The following is a 21,660-nucleotide window of genomic DNA, read 5'->3' on the forward strand; positions in this document are numbered from 1 at the left end:
CTGAACTGTAATCACAACCAAGATGTGTGTGTGTATCTGCGAGGGCTGCCTGGTCAGAGAGAGGGCGTCGTCAGAGACACCCGGCGGTCCTCCTCTATTGACTTAATAAGGTCTGATGTCATCACTGACATGTGCCTTTACATTACAGTCATTTAGTCAACAGTCTAGGCTAGACTCCAGACCAGACTACTGAGATGGTGTCCCTGTTCCTCTGGGGGGACGTTTCCCCTCAGGGCTGATGAGTGTTGAGGCTGAAGCAGCACAGAGAAGGAATCCATTAAACTCTGCTGCTGCTGGACGCCGCCTGTCTGACAAGCCTAGCCCGGCCCGCCCTCACACAGCCCTAGTACAATACGGCCCAGTGGAGCTCTCTGCCCTGTGGTGACCTTCTCATGAAAGCCCTCTGTGCCGAGGGCTGAGACTACCCGCCATGCAAACGGTGGCAGGCGTTAGCCACTCTCAAGGAATGCACTGTGGTTCATATATAATAGGGTCTGTGCCACTAACTCAGTAGGACTTTGTCACTCTGAGGGGGGTTGAGTATCGCTGTTGACTCTGCTGCTTTCAGTCAGCCGTGTATTGTGTCGTAATTGGCCTCAAGTGGGCCACATCTCCTGTACTGTATACATACTGCATACCGACCAGGACCCGGGCTGTGGGGCTGTGTAGGTGGGACACACTGTGGTCACTATGTCAGACGGCCCGGCTGACTCCTTGGGTCACATATGGTTCAAACGGGCTCTGTCATAATCAGACAATGGGTGCTTTATGGCCAATGGGTTGATCAGACCCCTAACTCCATCCCACTGAGACATGATGACATTATGCAAGTAGCCACTCCACGATAGTCCTCCACAACCACCATGCTTTCCTCCGCTGACTGTTGTTCATCTCCTCATGTTGTTTTTGTCCTCAGACCGAGAATGTGGACGCCTGCCTCAGTTTCCTGGATGCCAGAGGAGTGAATGTACAAGGGCTTTCCTCAGAAGGTAAGATGGAATTATTTAATTTTTTATGAAGTTGAATGTATAATGATGATTGTTAACCAATGTGGCTTGAGGCAAGGCTAGGAACTAGGATTGTGGTTGTACGGTTGTCATCTAGACCAGGGTTTCTTAAACTATGGGTCAGTACCCGACCTGGACTCTGAGTCCTGATCTAGATGACGGATTTATCACAGGATGGAAGGAAGTTAATGTGTCCTTGAGAGTTATAGCAGGATCGGTCAACCTAACTACGCATAGTTTTTGAATGGCCCATTTGAGGTTACTCTCCTCCTACAAGCTGCTATTAAACAGATATACAGCCCTACTCTTATGGGTGTTAACATGTCTGAAGGAGCCCCACAGTAACTAGCCAACTGTTATTTAAGACCAGTGTTTGTTGTCCAGGACCCCCATCAGTTTGACTCCCCTCTAAAGTTTGGGGAGGTGACGATGCCCTTGACCTATCGGAACAGCCGAAATAGCCTCCGGCCCGATACACTGACCGGTTATTCTAAATTCTGTCCCCCTAAAAACAGCAAACTGACTTTGCCGGCCTGGAATTTAAAAGGGTACCTAAATATAAAGGCTATTGGGTTACTCTGCTCTGCAGCCCTGTTATTGATCGCTTTTCATCACTTTTTTTATGGGCGAGGGTCTCTGTCCCCCTGAGCCATGTGTATGTGGAGTGGGCCAGGCGAGGGTCTCTGTCCCCCTGAGCCATGTGTATGTGGAGTGGGCCAGGCGAGGGTCTCTGTCCCCCTGAGCCATGTGTATGTGGAGTGGGCCAGGCGAGGGTCTCTGTCCCCCTGAGCCATGTGTATGTGGAGTGGGCCAGGCGAGGGTCTCTGTCCCCCTGGGCCATGTGTATGTGGAGTGGGCCAGGCGAGGGTCTCTGTCCCCCTGGGCCATGTGTATGTGGAGTGGGCCAGGCGAGGGTCTCTGTTCCCCTGGACCATGTGTATGTGGAGTGGGCCAGACATTCCATACACCCCTAAGCTGGTGAGGACTATGCTTCATTGAATTAGCTGTGGGCTTTGCAGACTTTCGAGGCCTCCATACGCTTGTGCTTAGTTTTTACGAGGCGTGGAGTTTGAAAAGAAACGGGACGTTTGATGTACTTGGAGGGTATAGGAATTTTCCAAGAAAACAATCTGTAATAATCTTCTAGGAAAAAACTCCAGAAAGGCGTCTTGTGGGCAACCTCACCCTCAGATGTGCCAGATTTAATGATCTTGTTTGTCGCATGCGTCAAAGTCCCGGAAACACCCCCGATATAACTTCATAGCAAGCAAATAAAGACTTAATACATAGCATAATAAAACTGGACTTCCTCATTTTCTGTTCAATGCTAGAAAACAGCCAACAAACAGTACAAAAACCATTCAATGTCCAGCACTCTTTTGTTTTGCCAGGGTATTCAACAACGGCTTTTCAGTTCTACGAGTTAACCCACAGATAGGTTAATCCGTGCCTGCTGAGATCTATTCAAGGGTCACCCGCTCTAGTCTAAACCAAACCTTTTAAAAGCAGGTGTGAACCTCTAAAAGTGCCCTTCCTGCAGTTCATAGCCATGTAGAGCGAGGGGTCATCTGTGGCAGGTCGTTAAGTGGTAGCAGGGTCTGTACGGTGAGGGAGAACCAGCTGGACGGCAGGGCCCTGCTCTCACTGTGCTGACTGTCACCCGAACCCAAACTTACTCTTTGATCTCTGTGGGTACAGATGCCTGTACAAATAGGACAATTTTTCCTAGCCTAGTTAGCACTTAAACGCCTCTCCTTGCCGGGTCAGTGAGGACACGCATACTCACTCTCCTGATCCACAACATGGAGAGCACACCTACTGTGTCCACCACTCTGTACAACTAGCAGTCCATATCTTCTGTCTTCATCAGATAACTAGCTAGAAGAAGCAAAGGTCAGGACTAGTTCTGGAAGTTACTCAGTTTGTTTGTCAGCTGGTTGGGGAACAGAGTAGCTGAAAGGGGAAGAGAATGTATAATTCGAGGTTTAAAGACCTCAGATCATATCACTTTTGAAAGGGAAATCTATAACTTCCTCTTTCTCTATAGTCAAAGTTCACAGCCTTGGTCGTTAGGGTCAAATGTTATTGAAAGAGGCCTAGGCTAAATCGGCCCACGTCTGGGGATTAAATCCAGGAAAGATTAATTGGGTGGGAGCGGTTCAGCAGTCCCATTTTTCCTCAATACTTTTCCTGTACCATTCAGACCTAGCAGAACCCTCCCTCTACCTCTTCCTAAGTCCTTTGTGGCTCGTAAAATCCACCCCCCAAAAAGACAAAAGGTTAAATGAAACCGCTCTAACCACTTAAAAGTCCCTCGAAGCGGGGCCCATTTACTCCGACTGTGGCCCAAGGAGAACTGGCACCGAAGTGCTGACAGCACTTAGCCCATGTTGCTTTGAAACTGGGCATAAGACATGTGCTCCTGTATGGTGGGCCAATGGAGCTTAGCATAACTAACCATTATTGGATCATTCTGAGGGAGAGGGTCTCTGGAAGCAGGCTGAATAGAAAGAGTGGGACCAACCCTCTGGTAAAGAGCTGGCTGACTTTAGAGGAAACCGTATCATGGTTGACCTCTGGATATCTGGATCAATTTCGGTTCCATTTTCCTCATCCCTGTCAAATTCGCAGCTGTTTTGTTTTTCTCCAAATGTCAACCCTGCTGCGATATCTGTGTTTAATGAATTTGTTCCACATCCATATGAAGCACAAGGAGACAACTGGTCACATTGATATCAAAAGTCTGTATTTACAGTATGAATAGATGTTCACATGGTCAACAGCATCTATCTCATACTCTTCAGGACGGTTTTCCTTGACACAGATTAAGCCTAGTACTGGACTAGTAAACACTTTCAATGGAGATTCTCCATTCAGCGTGCTTTTTAGTCCACGAATAGGCTTAGTCTGTGTCCGGGAAACTGGACCTTCATGTTTCAGATAGTAACCTCAAAGGCCCTTTATTTCTGTTTTGCTATTGTGTTCTACACTACAAATCTCCAATTATTCTGTGGCCATTGACCAATTGCTTTGCCGAATGAATGTGGGACATTTTCGTTCTTCAAGTGATTACTACTGCCGTTTGGACTCCTGCAGTGTAACAATATAAATGACTGCGACCTGGAGTTTGAAATCGAAAACGTAAAGATTAATCTTTCCAACTTTTTGCAATCGGCAAACAACAAGCCAATAAAGTTGAGCCCCCTTACGTAAACTGCTGTGTCAGCTGTTGAAATCTTTCAAACAGCGTCTGTGTCAGCTATTTTGATATGAAAAGCCATTTCACAAGTGGATGCGTTAGCGCTCCGATGACGGGTGCTGAGCGAGAGATACATTTTCATTCCTGGATTTCAGATTAATCATATCACAGTTGATAGGCTCCCTTTGTTTTGCAAGGAGAAGGAAACTTTAAAAGCATTTTAGAGTACGTTTAGAGTGAATGTGTGCAAACTAGTCAGAACCCATCTCTCATGAGGACTAAGTCACTCAGCCAGTGAATCCCTAGTGCAATAACTGTGAAATAGTCAATATCAACAATCTGAGATTCAAAAATAGGTTACGAGGGTTACAGTTAAATTAGACACTTTTTCCGTTAGTAATGGCACACTGCACCTGACTCACTATTTCAGTCTCACTTCCTCATTTTGAGACTAAAACAACACTAGATACTCACTTCCCTTGCCATCAGATGTGTGTTTGTGTCAGACGAGACCTCTCTTCTCTTAGCCAAGCAAGGCATCATACAGAGGGATAATATATGTCATTTAGCTAGCTGACGCTTTTATCCAAAGCAATTATAGTACTGCGTGCATACATTTCAGTATGGTTGGCCGCAGCGGGAATTGAACCCATGTTCCTGATGATTATTTGTTCTGTTCCCCTGTCTACCTGTCAGAGATCCGGAATGGGAATCTAAAGACCATCCTGGGCCTATTCTTCATCCTGTCTCGCTACAAGCAGCAGCAGCAGCAGCAACAGCAGTACTACCAGTCGCTGGTAGAGCTTACACACCAGACCACCGGGGCGGCGCCGGCCAGCCCCCTCAAAACGCAACAAGAGATGCAGTCCAGGTAGGCTCAGTTGTCCTCACATCTCAATGGTGTCGGGTGAAGTTGCCCCTAGATGCTACATTTTGGGTCAGTTTTGCATTTTCCTTACTAATGGTTAAGGATCCTAGATCCTAGATCTGTACCCAGGGGAAACTTCACCCCGGAGCCGTCTCAATGCACACTGTTTTGGAGACTTAGCTTAATTGTATGTATAGGAATTAAACTGTGTCCATTTTCCAGGTTTGGTTTAAGCATTGTGTTATTGGGTATAGTCACATTTGCAGCCACTATACTGGTGTGTTATTTTGATTCTGAACACATTTGATCTTGGGATATTTTGACTTTGGTGTACAGTTCAAATTGAGCTAGTCTCGTCCAAACAGGTCCCTGCTTTGTACTGTCACACCATTTACCATTTAATAAACAGATAGGAGCTAACAGAGGAACATTTCAACAGTATACAGAAAGTGGACACTGCCGCTGCCCACTAAGCAATAAAACCAGGAAGGGACCCGGACCCATGTGATGTAAATAGACAGCCCAGCCTGAGAGAAGCATCTAAAGAGAGGTTTAAAATACCACACATGGGTGGCATTCCCCTGGCGAGCTCAGGTTACATCTCCCAACCATCCCAACCAGGCCCTGGTCTGGCCTGCTGCTGGTGTGTGGATGTATTCTGAGTTACCCACTTTTGATCCTCTGGTCACTGTCAGTACTGGGGAACACTAGGGAGGGAAGGAGGGGTAGAATTTGAGAGGCTGTAACTGAATAACTGAGTCTAGGGGTTTTAGCCTGGCTGTGGGTGGGAGGGGTGCAGAGAGAGGCACAGCTGCCCCTCATTCCTCCCTCTCAGGCCTCAGCTCCCTGGGACCTCTCCCAGTCAGAGGCAGCAACAAGTAACAGGTGCGGGTCCAATACCCCTGCCGGCCCGATACAAGGCCGAGGCTGGCATTCCAGCGAGACTATCGCCGACATGGCAGGACCGCCCAGTCACACAAGCCGGGCCTGGGTGATGTCACACAGAAGAAGTTGGCCAGGAGGCCAGAAAGCCATAAGGAGCCAGGAACCAGAGGGCTAGTTAAATGTATGGGGCTGGCTTCCAACAACACCCAGGATCTGCCAGGGTTTCCACAAGGTCTGCCAGGCCCAGTAACGTCTCACTCCCCTGGGGGCGATTACTAAATCAACACCCCACCGGAGGCGATGCTCCACAGCCCATCACTGCTACAGGAAGCCATTGTTCTCCCAGTAGAGAAGTGGCTGGTGTGGTGGTGGTTTTAATGGAGAACCAGATATGGTGTGTGTGTGTGCATGTACATGTGTGTGAGTTTGTCAAAAATCTGACCCAAACCAGGATGATTTATCACAGTTTGTCATAAATAGTTCAGAACCAACACAAGAAGGATTTGTAGGTATTCAACTGTAGGGGAATATGAGGGCATGATACATTAGCCAATTAGCTTGAGCTGTAAAGTGTTTTGAGGACGCATTCACCTCTCTGCCCGTATGACATACAGGTTAGCGTTTTTCATCATTAATCTTGTTCTGGAGGCAGCTCTGCAGGGTGGGCACTAGGTGGAACAGCCACAATGTCATAAAATCTGATTTTAAACCTAACCTTAACCCTAACCTTAACCACACTGCTAACCCTAATGCCTAACCCTAACCTTAATTTTAGTTTTCATGAATTTTGACAATATAGCCAATTTTGACTTTGCGGGTGGCCCATCTAGCAGAAGTTTTGCCTCAAGGACAAGACTCGTCCCAATAAACATCAACCTGCGTATGGCATTGTCTGATTTCACAGACTTGACCAGCGCTGTCTGGATCTCTTAACCAAAAATACAATCGAGGACAATGTAGTCTGATCCACCGAACAATGCAGTGTTGGTTTTTATAAAGCAATTATCAATTATCTCTCACTCACTTAATCACACACGTGTGCACACACACACACACACACACCCGTCCTCCTCTCTCCCCCCAGACACCAGTCAGGTCGATCAGAGCTCCAGCAGCAGGTGCTGGCTATAGAAAGCCCAGTGCTGTAACTGTAAATGTGAGCAGGCCAAGTGCTCTGTACGTGCATGCGTGCGTGCGTCTATGTTGGGGGGAAACTCCCCATTGGTGGCTCGCGACACCCAGGAGCCTCTGGGGCTGGAGATGTAGAAGGTAGGGGGGCAGCATCGGCGATCCCTCCCAATTAACTCACCATGTCCCATGGTGAACAAGTTGACCCCCTTGTCTCGCGCTCGCGCCTGCCCACCGCCAAGCCCCGGGAGAGAAAGAGTTGTCTGCTCTATGGGAAAGCCAAGCCAGACCCCTCTAGGTACTGTACTGAGTAGAGTCTCTGTCGGTGCCTGTTGGCTCTCTGTTCTGATTTAAAGCCAAGCGTGGTACCGCTACTGTAGTTGGATTACGAGACTGTGTTGATGTCATCATGAACTGGTAATTGACTGCCTTTATTCAAACTAGTTTCACGTCTATGCTTAGTATTATTGCCTGCATATGTTTTGATGTGTTATTTTGTGAAGTTGGTTGAAAGGGAACTATGAGTTGCTGCTTGTGGAGATTGCTTCAGTCTGTAAGTGAATCTACTCTGAGGTTTCTGAGCGGTAGTGTTTCAGAGTTTCTATATGTAATGTCTGTAAGTGAATCTACTCTGAGGTTTCTGAGCGGTAGTGTTTCAGAGTTTCTATATGTAATGTCTGTAAGTGAATCTACTCTGAGGTTTCTGAGCGGTAGTATTTCAGAGTTTCTATATGTAATGCTATGAGCATTCCTGTCTTTTCACACAGGCTAGATTAACCTTTGAGCTTTAGATGAGCTATATACAGCAATTGATAGAACTGAAGTTATCAATGTGGTAAGGGGTTGTGTACACCTTTGTTCGTGTATAGGCGCTAGGCAGGCAGGTGTGTGTCTTTATTTTGGATAGAGGTAGAGCGAGAGATGGAATTCACACTCCCTGATCGTTAAAAGGGTGTGTGTGCACGTGTGTGTGTGTGTCACCGTCGGAGGACATCTTCATACCTGCTGTCAACAGAGGAATCTGCCGTTGTGGATCATCGAGGGATTAGCTATTGTCTGGCCTCATAACTGTGACAGTGTTGAGGCAAAGTGAATAGATAACCATAGCTCATATCTAATAGGACAGCAATGCCTCTCCAATATGGCTCTCAGTTCATCGCAGTTCATTAGATTGCACTCTGATGTATGTCTTAATCAATGTGACCTGACATATTCTACAGCGCATCTTTACCTCATATGTTCAGCTTTTCTCTTAAAGGTCGTGGTTTGGATAAACGCTAGAGGGTAGGAATATACTGTGGCTTTTATGTTCCAGTATACTTTATAGAGGATGCATTGGGCCACAGTGAAACATGTGCTGTGCAGGTCCCCTGTCAGTTTAATTAAGTGAAACACATGCTACTATACAATTTCAATGCACTGTAGCCTAGTGTAGCGATAGCTCCTTCTACCAGTTACACAGACCAGTAGCTAGTGATCTAGCCCTGTGACCCTCTCTAACTTTAAACCCCATCCTTCCTGTTACTAGTGGCTGTTCACAATAGGGCCAGCTGAAATATGGTCCAACGCACGTTCATGTAAAAGATGAGAAAGGTTTGAGCGGAGGCGTTGTGCCCACGTTGCGACATCATCCTCTGAGAATAATGGCTTCTATTAATCATGGCGCCGTGGCTGTCTTCCCTACGTGACCCGACCATTTACTTTACCCCTCGCACAAAGGATTCTGGGAGGATCGAGGATAGAGGAGCGAGTGGGGTACATCGTAGGTTACGGGTGTTTATTAAGTCTCTGTCAGATGCCATACATACACCTTCCATTTGCACATTAATATGAACAGGCCTCTCAGCCAGGTATAATGGGAAATTGCCCCGTTTGTGTTTTTGAAGCTCTATGGTACTTCCCTAGTTCATTGAAGCTCTATGGTACTTCCCTAGTTCATTGAAGCTCTATGGTACTTCCCTAGCTCATTGAAGCTCTATGGTACTTCCCTAGTTCATTGAAGCTCTATGGTACTTCCCTAGCTCATTGAAGCTCTATGGTACTTCCCTAGTTAATTGAAGCTCTATGGTACTTCCCTAGCTCATTGAAGCTCTATGGTACTTCCCTAGCTCATTGAAGGTCTATGGTACTTCCCTGGCTCATTGAAGCTCTATGGTACTTCCCTAGCTTATTGGCATACAGCAGAAGAAGAGACATGCATAATGGATATCTCAGAGGTTAATTAGTAGCCACCCTTAGCGGCATTGTCAGAAACCGGATGTTTCTGGTTTTCAGGGATACAGCAACTTCCGTTTCCCCTAAAAAGCGGAAGTGGGGACTCCACTCAGGTGCCTTTCTACGCCTGCTATGTTAGGTTAATTAGTAGCCAACAATGACTTGGCACCTCCTCAAAATTAAATCAAAGCCTTGTTAATTTACCAGGGAGAGGGAGAGTCCACAGTTACGATTTAGACAGTCGGGTTGACTAAAACTCATTAGAATTGGGGGTAATTTGAACAGGAGCACAACGCTACACAAAATTATCATTATCACTCTCAATTGGAGTTTGGCCAACCATGCATTGATAAGGGTATCGCTCTGTGTTGCCCGGTTTTAATCTAAGATAAGATCTCTTCAGTGGCCCTATGAAACCAACTGAGAAATAATGTCTAAAAAATGTTTTATTTCTTCTGTGTAATGGAATACTTTCTCATCTTTCATCGCAAGTGGCTACCAAAATCTCTCCCAACTTCCTTCCATCAGTCCTTCCTCTTCCTGTGTCTCTCCCATCTGGGAAGAAGTGACCCCTGAACCATAAAGATGAATATTTATATCTTAGAATAATATTCATAAATGAAATCTCAATGCTTTTGATAATCTGCATATCCCTTCTGTCGCCCTGTAAAACTGCACTCATTTTGCCCTTGAAAACCGCAGTCATTTTATTCCAATATTTATTGAGTGTTCTAATTTACCCAGCATGCATTAAGTGTTCAGTCTAGTAGTAATTTGCATTCCAAGGCAACTGGCACTGGGACTGGGTATCACTCACCTCTTATGGGTGGTTTATTGACCCTCATCTCTTCCACTAGCCCAAAACTAACTAACAAACAGATATACACAGAGGACATGTCCTGACTATCAGACAGGATCTAGTAACTTTAGATGACCAATGCTGTTGTTTATTCAGCTTCCTCTGTGTTTGTGTGTGATGACAGTTAAAGGCCAGGGAGGTCACCTTTACCACCGGCACAGATCATCATTTCGTGAATCATGTTGCCCCAGTGCTTCTTGCACTCCTCCTCGGACAGGAGGAGCACAGCACCCTGCTGCAGTTTGTTGGGGTAATTGGCAGGCTGGTAGCTGCTCATGCCCCAGCCGGGAAGTCACACAGGTCATGCCAGGGGCGAAGTTATCCTCGTAGGAAGCCAGGCACACGGGGGACACTTTGGCGCTCAGGAAGCCAGGCAAACGGGGGACACTTTGGCGCACCAGAAGCCAGGCACACAGGGGACACTTTGGCGCTCAGGAAGCCAGGCACACGGGGGACACTTTGGCGCTCAGGAAGCTAGGCACACGGGGGACACTTTGGCGCTCAGGAAGCCAGGCACACAGGGACACTTTGGCGCTCAGGAAGCCAGGCACACAGGGGACACTTTGGTGCTCAGGTGTGTCCACCCCTCCCGAAAGTTGAGGGTAACCATGGTAGAATCTTAACCTCAAGGATGTCATCCTGGTGGAACCAGTCTGATGAGTAGGGACTCCAGACTGATAAAATTGTAAACTCAACAATCAGGCTTGTTCTACAATGCTAGGGTGATGTATCCAGTTGCTTATCAATGCTGGGCAATCAAACAGTTCTCAGCCCCTGTATCAGGAGGGCGAGACTCTGCTCAAAACAGCCTCTTATCCTAGCTTAACGCAAATAATAAAATTTAATTTTCTATTTTTTTCTTTTTTTACATTTTTGATTATTGTGTGCTTGTTGACATTTACTGCATTGATTGAAAGGAACTAGGAACATAAGCATGGACTACTGTAGGTAGCTAATGTTAGCTAGCAACATATATTTGGAAAAGCTAGACACCTGCCGAAACTTACCTATCTAGCTAGCTAACTTTGCTAGGAAGACAGCTGGCTGTGAAGATGGCTAACAAGCTAGCGGAAGCTAATGACATGACTGATGCTAACAAGCTAAGCGAGATAGATAGCTAACCTATAATGCATTATGCTCTCTGGCCTTATAGCAAGTAGTATAAGGCACTAATAAGTGTATTATAAGGCATTATAAGGAATTATAAATGCATTTATAAGGCATTATATGTATGCCTCATTGAAAGTGTTACCAGGTAATGTCAGTATTTAGCTTAGATCAATAGGGGGTTCATTGTTTTCATTGGCCCTTTTCTGTTATAACTATGTTTACTATATGCTTAGTACTATTGCATGAATAGGTTTTTTATTATTATTTTGTCAAGTTAGTTGAGGTTAGTTGCTGCCTATTGAGATAGCTTCAGTCTGCAATTTAATCGACTGAGTTTTTTTTGTAGTAATGTTTCAAAATGACTCCATGTAATGCTATGTGCATTTCTGTCTTTTCATAGAGGCTAGGTTGTCAGTACATCGACAGTGTTGAGTTGGTCCTTTGTCCGAGCGTGCATGTGTTGATGCATTTGTAGGCAGGTATGTGTGTGGCTGTATGTGTATGGCTGTGCACTGATTCTGTCCCTCAATAGTGTGCAGCGAATTCTGCTAGATGAAAAGCCAAAATGAGTATGACATCCTGGCATTTAAAGCAATTTTCTAAATGTCACATACTATAAAACGTTCTATTTTCACACACCCAACATGCCAATTAGAACGCAAGTTTGGGTATGCAGACACGGTCTGCGTCTTTACTTTGGATAGAGAGGTAGAGTGAGAGATGGAATGAACACTTCCTGATTAGCCTCGTTAAAATTGCATATGTTGTGATGAATCTGCTATTGTAATCTGAATTATTTTCTATTGTAATTTGCTGTGGCATATCAAGAACATCGTTGTGAAACATTCAGATAGAACAGCAACAACTAAGTTTGCGTCATACCCGTGGAATATTGATGATATGCACACAGCTAGAATGCTGTTTCAGCCAATCAGCATCCAGGATCCAAACTACCCGGTTTATAATAGCCCTTATACACATGGTTTAAAATTTTGCCGATGATTCCGTGCTGCTGTACCTAATGCTAGCAGTAGATTCAGTCAGCAGGAAACCAACTGTGGTAACACTTTACATTAAGTTTCACTCGTGTAATAGCAGAAACAGTTGAACTCCATTACAATGCAACTACAAAGCAACTACTAAAATATTTCGTTGTGAATGTAGTAATCATACAATTACTACTCATGAGCATCGTTTTTATGTTCAAGTATGTTTATTGAATGTCATATCCAGTTCAGACCAATGGGTGGCACTCTCAGTCTTGGTAGCTAAGGCTTAGGTGTTGTACATTACATGGTAATATATAGAATGACATAGCAATACATAGTATGACATAGCAATACATAGAATGACATAGCAATACATAGTATGGACAGGCAAGCTGCGGCATGGCTCTTAGTTGGCGGCCAGGGTCTGGTCCACCCAGGAACGGAGCTCGGTGACGCGGGCGTACACAGCGGGGGTAGTGGTGGAGCAACGGCTGCTGCCCCAGGACACAATACCGACCAGGGTCCAGACATTGTCCTTCTCACAGACCAGGGGGCCACCGGAGTCACCCATGCAGGAGGTAGCACCAGCACCACCGGCACAGATCATGACGTCGGAGATGCTGCTGCCCCAGTGGTTCTTGCACTGCTCGTTGGACAGCAGGGGCAGAGCAGCCTGCTGCAGCAGGTTGGGGGTGTTGAGAGCATTGTAGCGCTGCAGACCCCAGCCGGAGGTCACACAGGTCATGCCAGGTGAGAAAACGTCAGCGGTCTCAGCCAGGCACACGGGGGACACATTGGTGTTCAGGACAGCGGGGGTGGCCAGCTTGATCAGGGAGATATCGTTGTTGATGGTACTGGGGTTCCACTTGGGGTGGGTGAACACCTGTGGGTGAGGAGGGGGGGGGGGGGGGGGGGGTGTTGAGGGAGAGAATGGAGGGTTAGAACTGAAACCTTTATGAAATGGAGAGTTCTTGTGAAAAAGTGAAGCGGGTAGGACTATAGGACGACATTGCCTCAAGACTGATCGGATCAGCTGAGCTGGCGGGGGGGATAGGCTGATCCTAGATCAGTGCCTGAGGGGAACTTATATCCAGAGCTATAGAGGAGGATGTGTGACTATGCATAGTCACTTTAACTATACCTACATGTACATATTACCGCAATTACCTCGACTAACCGGTGCCTCCGCACATTGACTCTGTACCGCTACACCCTGTATATAGCCTCGCTACTGTTATTTTTACTGTTATTTTACTGCTTTAATTTTTTACTTATCTATTGTTTACTTAACACTTATTCCTCTTAAAACTGCAATTGTTAGTTAAGGTCTTCTAAGTAAGCATTTCACTGTAAGGTCTACACCTGTTGTATTCGGCGCATGTGACAAATAAAAATGCGATTTGATGTGACTGTGCTGTACCTTAGCGGGCTTCAGGATCTGGATGTCCTCAGCGTTGTTTCCGCTTCCCTTATTGTGCTCTCCAATGATCACGCGGTGGTAGGTAGCGACGTTGCAGTGAGCGGCGGTGACCACCCAGTTCTCGTTGATCAGGGATCCCCCACAGAAGTGGAAGCCGCTGGTCTGCTGCAGCGATACCTGCCAGGGCCAGGAGTGGGGCACAGCCTCCTCGCCGTTGACGATGCGTGCATAGCCAGACACCTCGGGCTTGATGGCGGGGATGCCGCAGCCTGGGGACATGAAAACATTTAGTAAACACTTAGCTCGTCATGTTTTATAACAACAGTAAATGCTCTGTTTAATGCAGCATACTCAACCATGGGCATCTAACGTACGGAAATGTTTCCAAATAACATCACCAAGTGCTAGCAATGTAGCAGTAACACATATAATGAGAACAGTAGTGGTCCAAGATCAGAGCCTTGAGGAACTCCACAACTTACTTTTACACTGTTAGCATTAAAACAAGGGTTAAGGGTTAAATCAAGGAAGTAAGACTGTAGGTAAAGAGAAGGCGTGAATACTCACCGTAGGCGGCGCTGACGAAGGCGAGACAGGACACGAACCAGAGGAAAGCCATCGTGAGAATGTGACAGTCTAGTGGACGGGGGACCCTATTTATCCCCAAACCCCATATGTCTATAACCAATGGGAGACCGAGGTGTTGAGGATAACCATGGTAGAATATTAACCTCAAGGAGGGGGATGATGTATCCAGCTGCTTATCAACGCTGGGCGATCAGACAGTTCTCAGCCATGTAACAGGAGGGTTAGAGCAGTTATCAAAACATGACCTTCAGTGCTCTCGGAAACTGTGCTCCAAACAGCCTCTTACCATCACAGAGGGACTGGCCCCCTTCCCACTCAACCCAATTACAATGACATTTTAGTTATTGTTTAGCAGACACTCTTATCCAGAGTGACTTGCAGTTAGTGCATTCATCTTAAGAGAGCTAGGTGAGACAACCACATATCACAGTCGTAGTAAGCACATTTTTCCTCAATAAAGCAGCTATCAGCGAAGTCAGTGCTAGAAAGAAAAAGACAAGTGAGAGTATTAGTGCAAGAAAGGCATCCTCTCCTCCTCTTCCTCATCTCCCAGGGTTCATTAAAACATAAGAAGCAGTCGGAACACTTTGTCAGATGAACCATTACATACAGCATGTGGGACATGTTGTTTCATTAGGAAAGGGTCATTGGAGTATTTAGATCAATGGTTGATTGTTTTCATTCGATATACTGTATCCAACGTCACTTTAAATGTATTTTCAAACCAGAGATATACATGTATGGCTCTGAATAATGCTAGAGAAGGTTTTAGCTAACAGTTTATATGCAACCCTTTTAATACAGTGCTGTGTAATATTCATATTGCGTGATTGTGAATTAATTTGAGTCTCATGTAGAATAATTTTGGTGTTTTCTTGTTCTTTTCCTGTTGTTCTTCTCATCTTGTAGTGATGTAACACTATTTCCTACACGTGTCCTTGGTTAGCATGATAACACATTTCCATTCCCTCTCCACATGACCTCTCCACTGGAAAAAACACACCTGCAATTCAAATCCCGAGATAACAACTCTCTAGGGTCCCTTTCACTTTGTGGTCCTCTAGTTTGTCTTTTAATTTACTTATATCACTGAAGATTATTACACATTAAAAAGTCAATGCCAAAAAGATGTTTAGTGTTCGATGACTTTGTCATCGATCCTTACACCTCTATCAGGCTACCATAATGTTACCTATTACTATCAGGCTAACATAATGTTACCTATTACTATGAGCCTAACATAATGTTACCTATTACTATGAGGCTAACATAATGTTACCTATTACTATGAGGCTAACATAATGTTACCTATTACTATGAGGCTAACATAATGTTACCTATTACTATCAGGCTAACATAATGTTACCTATTACTATCAGGCTAACATAATGTTACCTATTACTATCATGCTAACATAATGTTACCTATTACTATCAGGCTAACATAATGTTACCTATTACTATCAGGCTAACATAATGTTACCTATTACTATGAGGCTAACATAATGTTACCTATTACTATCAGGCTAACATAATGTTACCTATTACTATCAGGCTAACATAATGTTACCTATTACTATGAGGCTAACATAATGTTACCTATTACTATCAGGCTAACATAATGTTACCTATTACTATCAGGCTAACATAATGTTACCTATTACTATGAGGCTAACATAATGTTACCTATTACTATCAGCCTAACATAATGTTACCTATTACTATCAGGCTAACATAATGTTACCTATTACTATTAATGTTTTGAGCTATGCATCTCAGCAATTGAGAATGTTGAACTTTTTGTGTGAGTGTTTTTAGCTAAAATGTGTTTTCCGTTTCTATATTTGTGTTTGACGGTTGTATTAATTGTTTTGAGAGCATTGAACATCCCTCATTGTGTCAAACCAATTGAGAAAAAATGAAAGTCTACATTGTCACGGCCCATCCATACTGCCATATGCATACTGCCATATGCATACTGCCATATCCATACTGCCATATCCATACTGCCATATCCATACTGCCATATCCTCACTGCCATATCCATACTGCCATATCCTCACTGCCATATCCCAATGTAACTCAATGTAAAGTCTGACCCAATGTAACTTCATTTAAAGTCTGACCCAATGTAACTTCATGTGAAGTCTGACCCAATGTAACTTCATTTAAAGTCTGACCCAATGTAACTTAATTTAAAGTCTGACCCAATGTAACTTAATTTAAAGTCTGACCCAATGTAACTTAATTTAAAGTCTGACCCAATGTAACTTCATGTAAAGTCTGACCCCAAAGGCCAAGGTGTTGTATCTCTGCTGTGCTCCCACCAGTCACAGTCCTCAATAAACCTGTATAGCTGTGCTCCCACCAGTCACAGTCCTCAATAAACCTGTATAGCTGTGCTCCCACCAGTCACAGTCCTCAATAAACCTGTATAGCTGTGCTCCCACCAGTCACAGTCCTCAATAAACCTGTAAAGCTGTGCTCCCACCAGTCACAGTCCTCAATAAACCTGTAAAGCTGTGCTCCCACCAGTCACAGTCCTCAATAGACCTGTATAGTGGGGTTGATGAAGGTTGGCCAAAACCACATGCTTTCAGAGACACTCACCCCGACCACTTGGCTTTTACCCTGATTTACTGCGTGTTCACTGTGATTAAAGCAGTCCCCTTTGTTCATTAAACACCCTGTTGTGTCCATTTCGAGTTCCCTAATTATTTCCTGTCGAACGCCAGCAGAGGCCAAGCGAGGCAGTAACCACCAGCCTCGACGTTAATTCTCTCAACATGACTAAGAATGAGTGTCCCTTTGTAAACTGTGACTTTGCCTGGAGGAGTTTCCTACACCACCTCCTCCATAGGGTTTTTTATTCACCCTCGTTAAGAAAACAAATGTGTTTTTATTTCTGAGGTTAAAACCCTCTTTTTTGAGGGAGACCAGTCAAGATTCAGTAGGAGATTTCAGTGAAAAAGTGGCACATTATGGTGAGGGAGAGTTGCTTTGCAATTAAAGGCTAATTGAAGCTGTTACATGCTTCAAACACGTGTGGTAATAATATTATATAATATAGTAATATAATGGTAATAATATAATAATATAATTTATGCCATTTAGCAGACGCTTTTATCCAAGTGACTTAGTCATGCGTGCATTCACTTTTCGTGCGGGTGGTCCCGGGAATCGAACCCACTATCCAGGCATTGCAAGCTCCATGCTCTACTGAGCTACAGAGGACATACACATGAAATGTGTGGCCCATCACGTGAAGTGCGGTACGAGTACTCACTATGTGCTTCTTTCACTAGGGCTCGTGTTGTTAGTTACTGTCTCTCTCTCGCTCAATGCTCTCCGCTGACTCTCTCCTTATTGCATTAGATGATATCTCAAAGATGCTACAGTTTAAAGAGTCCAGCGAGCCGTTAGCCTCATTTCTTCACTAAGTCTGTGTCTCTCTCTGCTCTCTCCACAGTCTCACTGCGCGGTATGGTAGTCCCCCGGGTCACAGTGGAATAGGAGCAGCACCACAGAAGAAAAACACAAGGTATGACTCTTATATCATGGCTGACTTCCTGGCACCTTCTTTCAGTTCATGTCGACAGGAATGACACATATTTGTACTTTACTATACAATCTTCTTGTGAAAATCTTACATTTGGTTTGGTAGTACATCTATCTTAGAGGATTTCATAATGTGTTAGCTATTCTTTATTATTATTATTCTCTGATGCAAAACTAGCATCGGCACTTGGCGACCCCAGGCGTAAGTGACGTGTGTGAGCCATTTAACTCAAGCCTATGTGGATTAGGGGCCATTTTAAAGAATGTTGCATTGACCAGAATGGCTTGCTGTGGTGGCTTCCAGCCAGTTGCAGGCTCCTATACTTCCCCAGGCTGTGTCCCTACAGTTGTCTGGCTCCCAGAGCATTTGTTTCTCCTTAGTGGTAGTGGCTGGTGGGAACCAGCGTGCTGGCAAATTACTTCACGCAAACCCCATCAAACTATGTGAAATATGTGCTGGACAGCATTAACAACCCTATGAGTGATATTCCCCCTCACAACATTGACAACCCTATGGGTGATATTCCCCTTCACAGCATTGACAACCCTATGGGTGATATTCCCCCTCATAACATTGACAACCCTATGGGTGATATTCCCCTTCACAGCATTGACAACCCTATGGGTGGTATTCCCCTTCACAACATTGACAACCCGTCAGCTGATGTTTTTGCTGAATAGCCGTGTAGAAGCTGCTTTGCTCTCACACCCAACTGTTAACTAAGGGAAGAGTGGCAGTGTTACGTTTCAAGTTTTGTTAGTCATATATCCAATATTTACACATGTATCAGAGAAAGGGGGGATTGGGTGTTTAAAGTGTTTAAATTGTGCAGTATTATTACTGTAAATAAGAGTCTGGTTGTGATTTGTGTGTGTGTGTGTGTTTGTATGTGTGTGTGTAGCGTGTGTTTGGATGTGTGTACTGAGTGTGTGTGTGAGTGAGTGTGTGTGTGTGATAAGGTGCGGAGAGTCAGTGCAGGTGGTTAGTCCAGTTCAAGTGTTCAGCAGTCTGATGGCTTGTAGATAGAAACTGTCTCTGAGCCTGTTGGTATCAGACCTCATGCTCCGATACTGTCTGCCCGACAGTAAGGGAGAGAACAGCTTGTGGCTGGGGTGTGTGTGGTCCTTAATGATCCTGCGGGACTTCCTCAGGCACCGTTTTGAGTAGATGTCCTGGATGGGTTGGGAGCAACGTCCCAGTGATGTACTGGGCCGTCTTCACCACCCGTTGGAGGGCCGTGATGTAACTGGTCAGGACGCTCTCGATGGTGCAGCGGTAGTATTTGGAGAGGCCGCCTTAGGAAGTAGACGCTGCTGCACCCTCTTGACAAGAGTGTTGTTGGTCCATGTCGTCCTCGGTTGTTGGTCCATGTCATCCTCCCACTAACACTTTAATTAAAATGAATACCTTATATTATTATCCAAATGGAAACTCTATCGATTGGATAAGACGGCTGATGAGATTTCACAACAAAAGTAGTTGGCCAGAGTTACTTTTCCCCTGACCCAGTGCAATGCCCAGCCATTCATCTCCCTGTTGGCCTCCTCGCTCCCTCATTACCTTGGCTAATGAAACTGGGCCTGTCCCATCAGGCCAACCACACCAGGACTGATTGGGTTTCTTAGCTAGCCCTGCCTGCAGCCAGAGCCGGATAGAGACTATAGTGTGTGTGTGTGTGTGTGTCTGTCTGTGTCTGTGTGTGTGGGTTGGTGACAGACTGCACTGTTTTGGGGGCCAGGGTCAGCACTCTCTGGGCCTTCCAGGGGGCTGGTGCGATACGGCTAGGAGCCAGCGGCAGTCGTAAAATGACAGACGATACGAGTCCACAGGGTCTCACTACACCCGACCTGGAGAACACACGGCCTGTGTGAGTTGTCCTGAGCCTCTAATGAAATGAAATGGACTGGACAGATTTTTCTGATGCAGATTGATATGTGAAAATAAAATCTTGTGGTCATGTGACCTGCTCCCATAACTTGAAACTAACTACATTGTTGATGAAGAGTGCACGTTTTATTAGATTAATTCTCGCTGGGAAGGGGTCAGGGTAGAAATGTACCAAATGATATAATTCACTGAAAGTATTGTACATGAAGACATAGCCCTCTAGTTTCAGTTTGTGGCCATAAAATGTGCCTTTAATTTACTGCAGAGGATAACCATTGGGCATGAACAGTTGTTTTATTGTGAGGTACTAGCCTACACCCCCAGGGTGATTTAATGTCAACAACATTATTCAGGAAATACAGTAGATGTGGTTTCCGAGCACAATGGTAGCCTCACACATTGGTGAAAGCTCCTAAGCTATGTTTGATTGTCTGAAGGCCTTAGTTTTGTTGCTACCTTGGCTGTTTTATATCTGAGGATATTGTGCCTTGAAAATGAAACTCAAGCAACTCTCCAACTATTGCTCCACAATGCATTTAATGGATCTCCAACCACTAAACACATTGCGGGGCATACAGGAATGCCAGTGTGCTGGACCTCCTTTCTCTAATATGAAAGTTTTTCCTCTATGCACCTAGAGCTGTGTAAAGTGTGCAAACAAGCCTCTTTTCAATTGATCTTGAGCTTAAAATCCCTACTCCACTCTCTCAGTAAACTTGCTTACCTGGGTCCTATTCACTAGGAACCAAGCGGAAGCAAACAGACTGAAATGGGGAGGGACTACCTGAACTTGTCCAATAAGTAACTCTTGTTTTTCGTTGGAAAATGTTTTCCATTGCAAAGCATTTTGTTACATTTTGCTACAGTGTGCACGAATGGATACACCCCTGGTGTATTGACAGTGTTCCGGCATCTCACCCTCAACTAACAGCACTACTTTTTAAAAAAAGGCCATTTAAATTCAGCGTGTTCGCAGCAGAAAGTGATGCTAATAGAAGCGATGCCAGGGAAGCTTTAGTAATTGTCCTGAATATACAGCGACAGATGTGCTGACTTGCTAAGAAACCTGTTATTCAATTTGACTGACTCCCCTGAGCTTCCTGTCAGAGGCGCACACACACACATTTTGTTTCATACATACTGTCTGTTTTATACTGATAATATTCATTCTCTTTTGGATAGGTATGTACTGTCAAGCACACACACAGACACACACTCTCTCTCTCACTAACATAGATAATGGGCTGAGCATATGGCATGGTCTTCTGTTCAGGTGGGCTGTAGAAGGGCGCTGAGGCCACTGGGCCCTTACATCCCTGTTTTTACTATCCTCCCCTCTCTCTCTCTCTCTCTCTCTCCCTCTCTCTCCCTCTACCCCCTTCTCTCTCTCTCTCTCTCCCTCTCTCTCCCTCTACCCCCTTCTCTCTCTCTCTCTCTCTCTCTCTCTCTCTCTCTCTCTCTCTCTCTCTCTCTCTCTCTCTCCCTCTCTCTCCCTCTACCCCCCCCCTCTCTCTCTCTCTCTCTCTCTCTCCCTCTACCCCTCTCTCTCTCTCTCCCTCTCCCTCCTCTCTCCCTCTACCCCCCTCTCTCTCTCTCTCCCTCTACCTCTCTCTCTCTCTCTCTCTCTCTCTCTCTCTCTCTCTCTCTCTCTCTCTCTCTCTCTCTCTCTCTCTCTCTCTCTCTCTCTCTCTCTCTCTCTCTCTCTCTCTCCCTCTCTCTCCCTCTACCCCCCCCCTCTCTCTCTCTCTCTCTCTCTCTCCCTCTCTCTCTCTCTCTCTCTATCTCTCCCTCTCTCTCCCTCTACCCCCCCCCCCTCTCTCTCTCTCTCTCCCTCTCTCTCTCTACCTCTCTCCATCACTCTCTCTCTCTCTCTCTCTCTCTCTCTCTCTCTCTCTCTCTCTCTCTCTCTCTCTCTCTCTCTCTCTCTCTCTCCCTCTCTCCCTCTACC

The 21,660-nt window shown here is 45.3% G+C and overlaps 2 protein-coding genes across 4 annotated transcripts in view; one reads left to right on the forward strand and one right to left on the reverse strand.

Annotated features, from left to right (window-relative positions):
• Positions 1-21,660, forward strand: part of LOC311129748 (neuron navigator 3-like) — a 753,845-nt gene that overhangs the window by 620,964 nt on the left and 111,221 nt on the right. For all 3 annotated transcript variants that reach the window (XM_084162171.1, XM_084162172.1, XM_084162173.1), the window contains exons 4-6: positions 917-989; positions 4,903-5,077; positions 17,736-17,807. In XM_084162171.1, coding sequence (XP_084018297.1) covers positions 917-989; positions 4,903-5,077; positions 17,736-17,807 — 320 coding nt within the window. The remainder of the gene's footprint in view (positions 1-916; positions 990-4,902; positions 5,078-17,735; positions 17,808-21,660) is intronic.
• On the reverse strand, positions 12,462-14,336 carry LOC311129749 (chymotrypsin B-like). Its single transcript, XM_084162174.1, has 3 exons — positions 14,247-14,336; positions 13,680-13,948; positions 12,462-13,142 (listed from the first exon to the last, which is right to left on the reverse strand). The coding sequence occupies exons 1-3, from the start codon at positions 14,296-14,298 to the stop codon at positions 12,666-12,668; spliced, it is 798 nt and encodes a 265-aa protein (XP_084018300.1). The 5' UTR covers positions 14,299-14,336; the 3' UTR covers positions 12,462-12,665.

Source organism: Coregonus lavaretus (genome assembly GCF_964263955.1).
Source record: "Coregonus lavaretus genome assembly, chromosome: 5".
NCBI lineage: Eukaryota > Metazoa > Chordata > Actinopteri > Salmoniformes > Salmonidae > Coregonus > Coregonus lavaretus.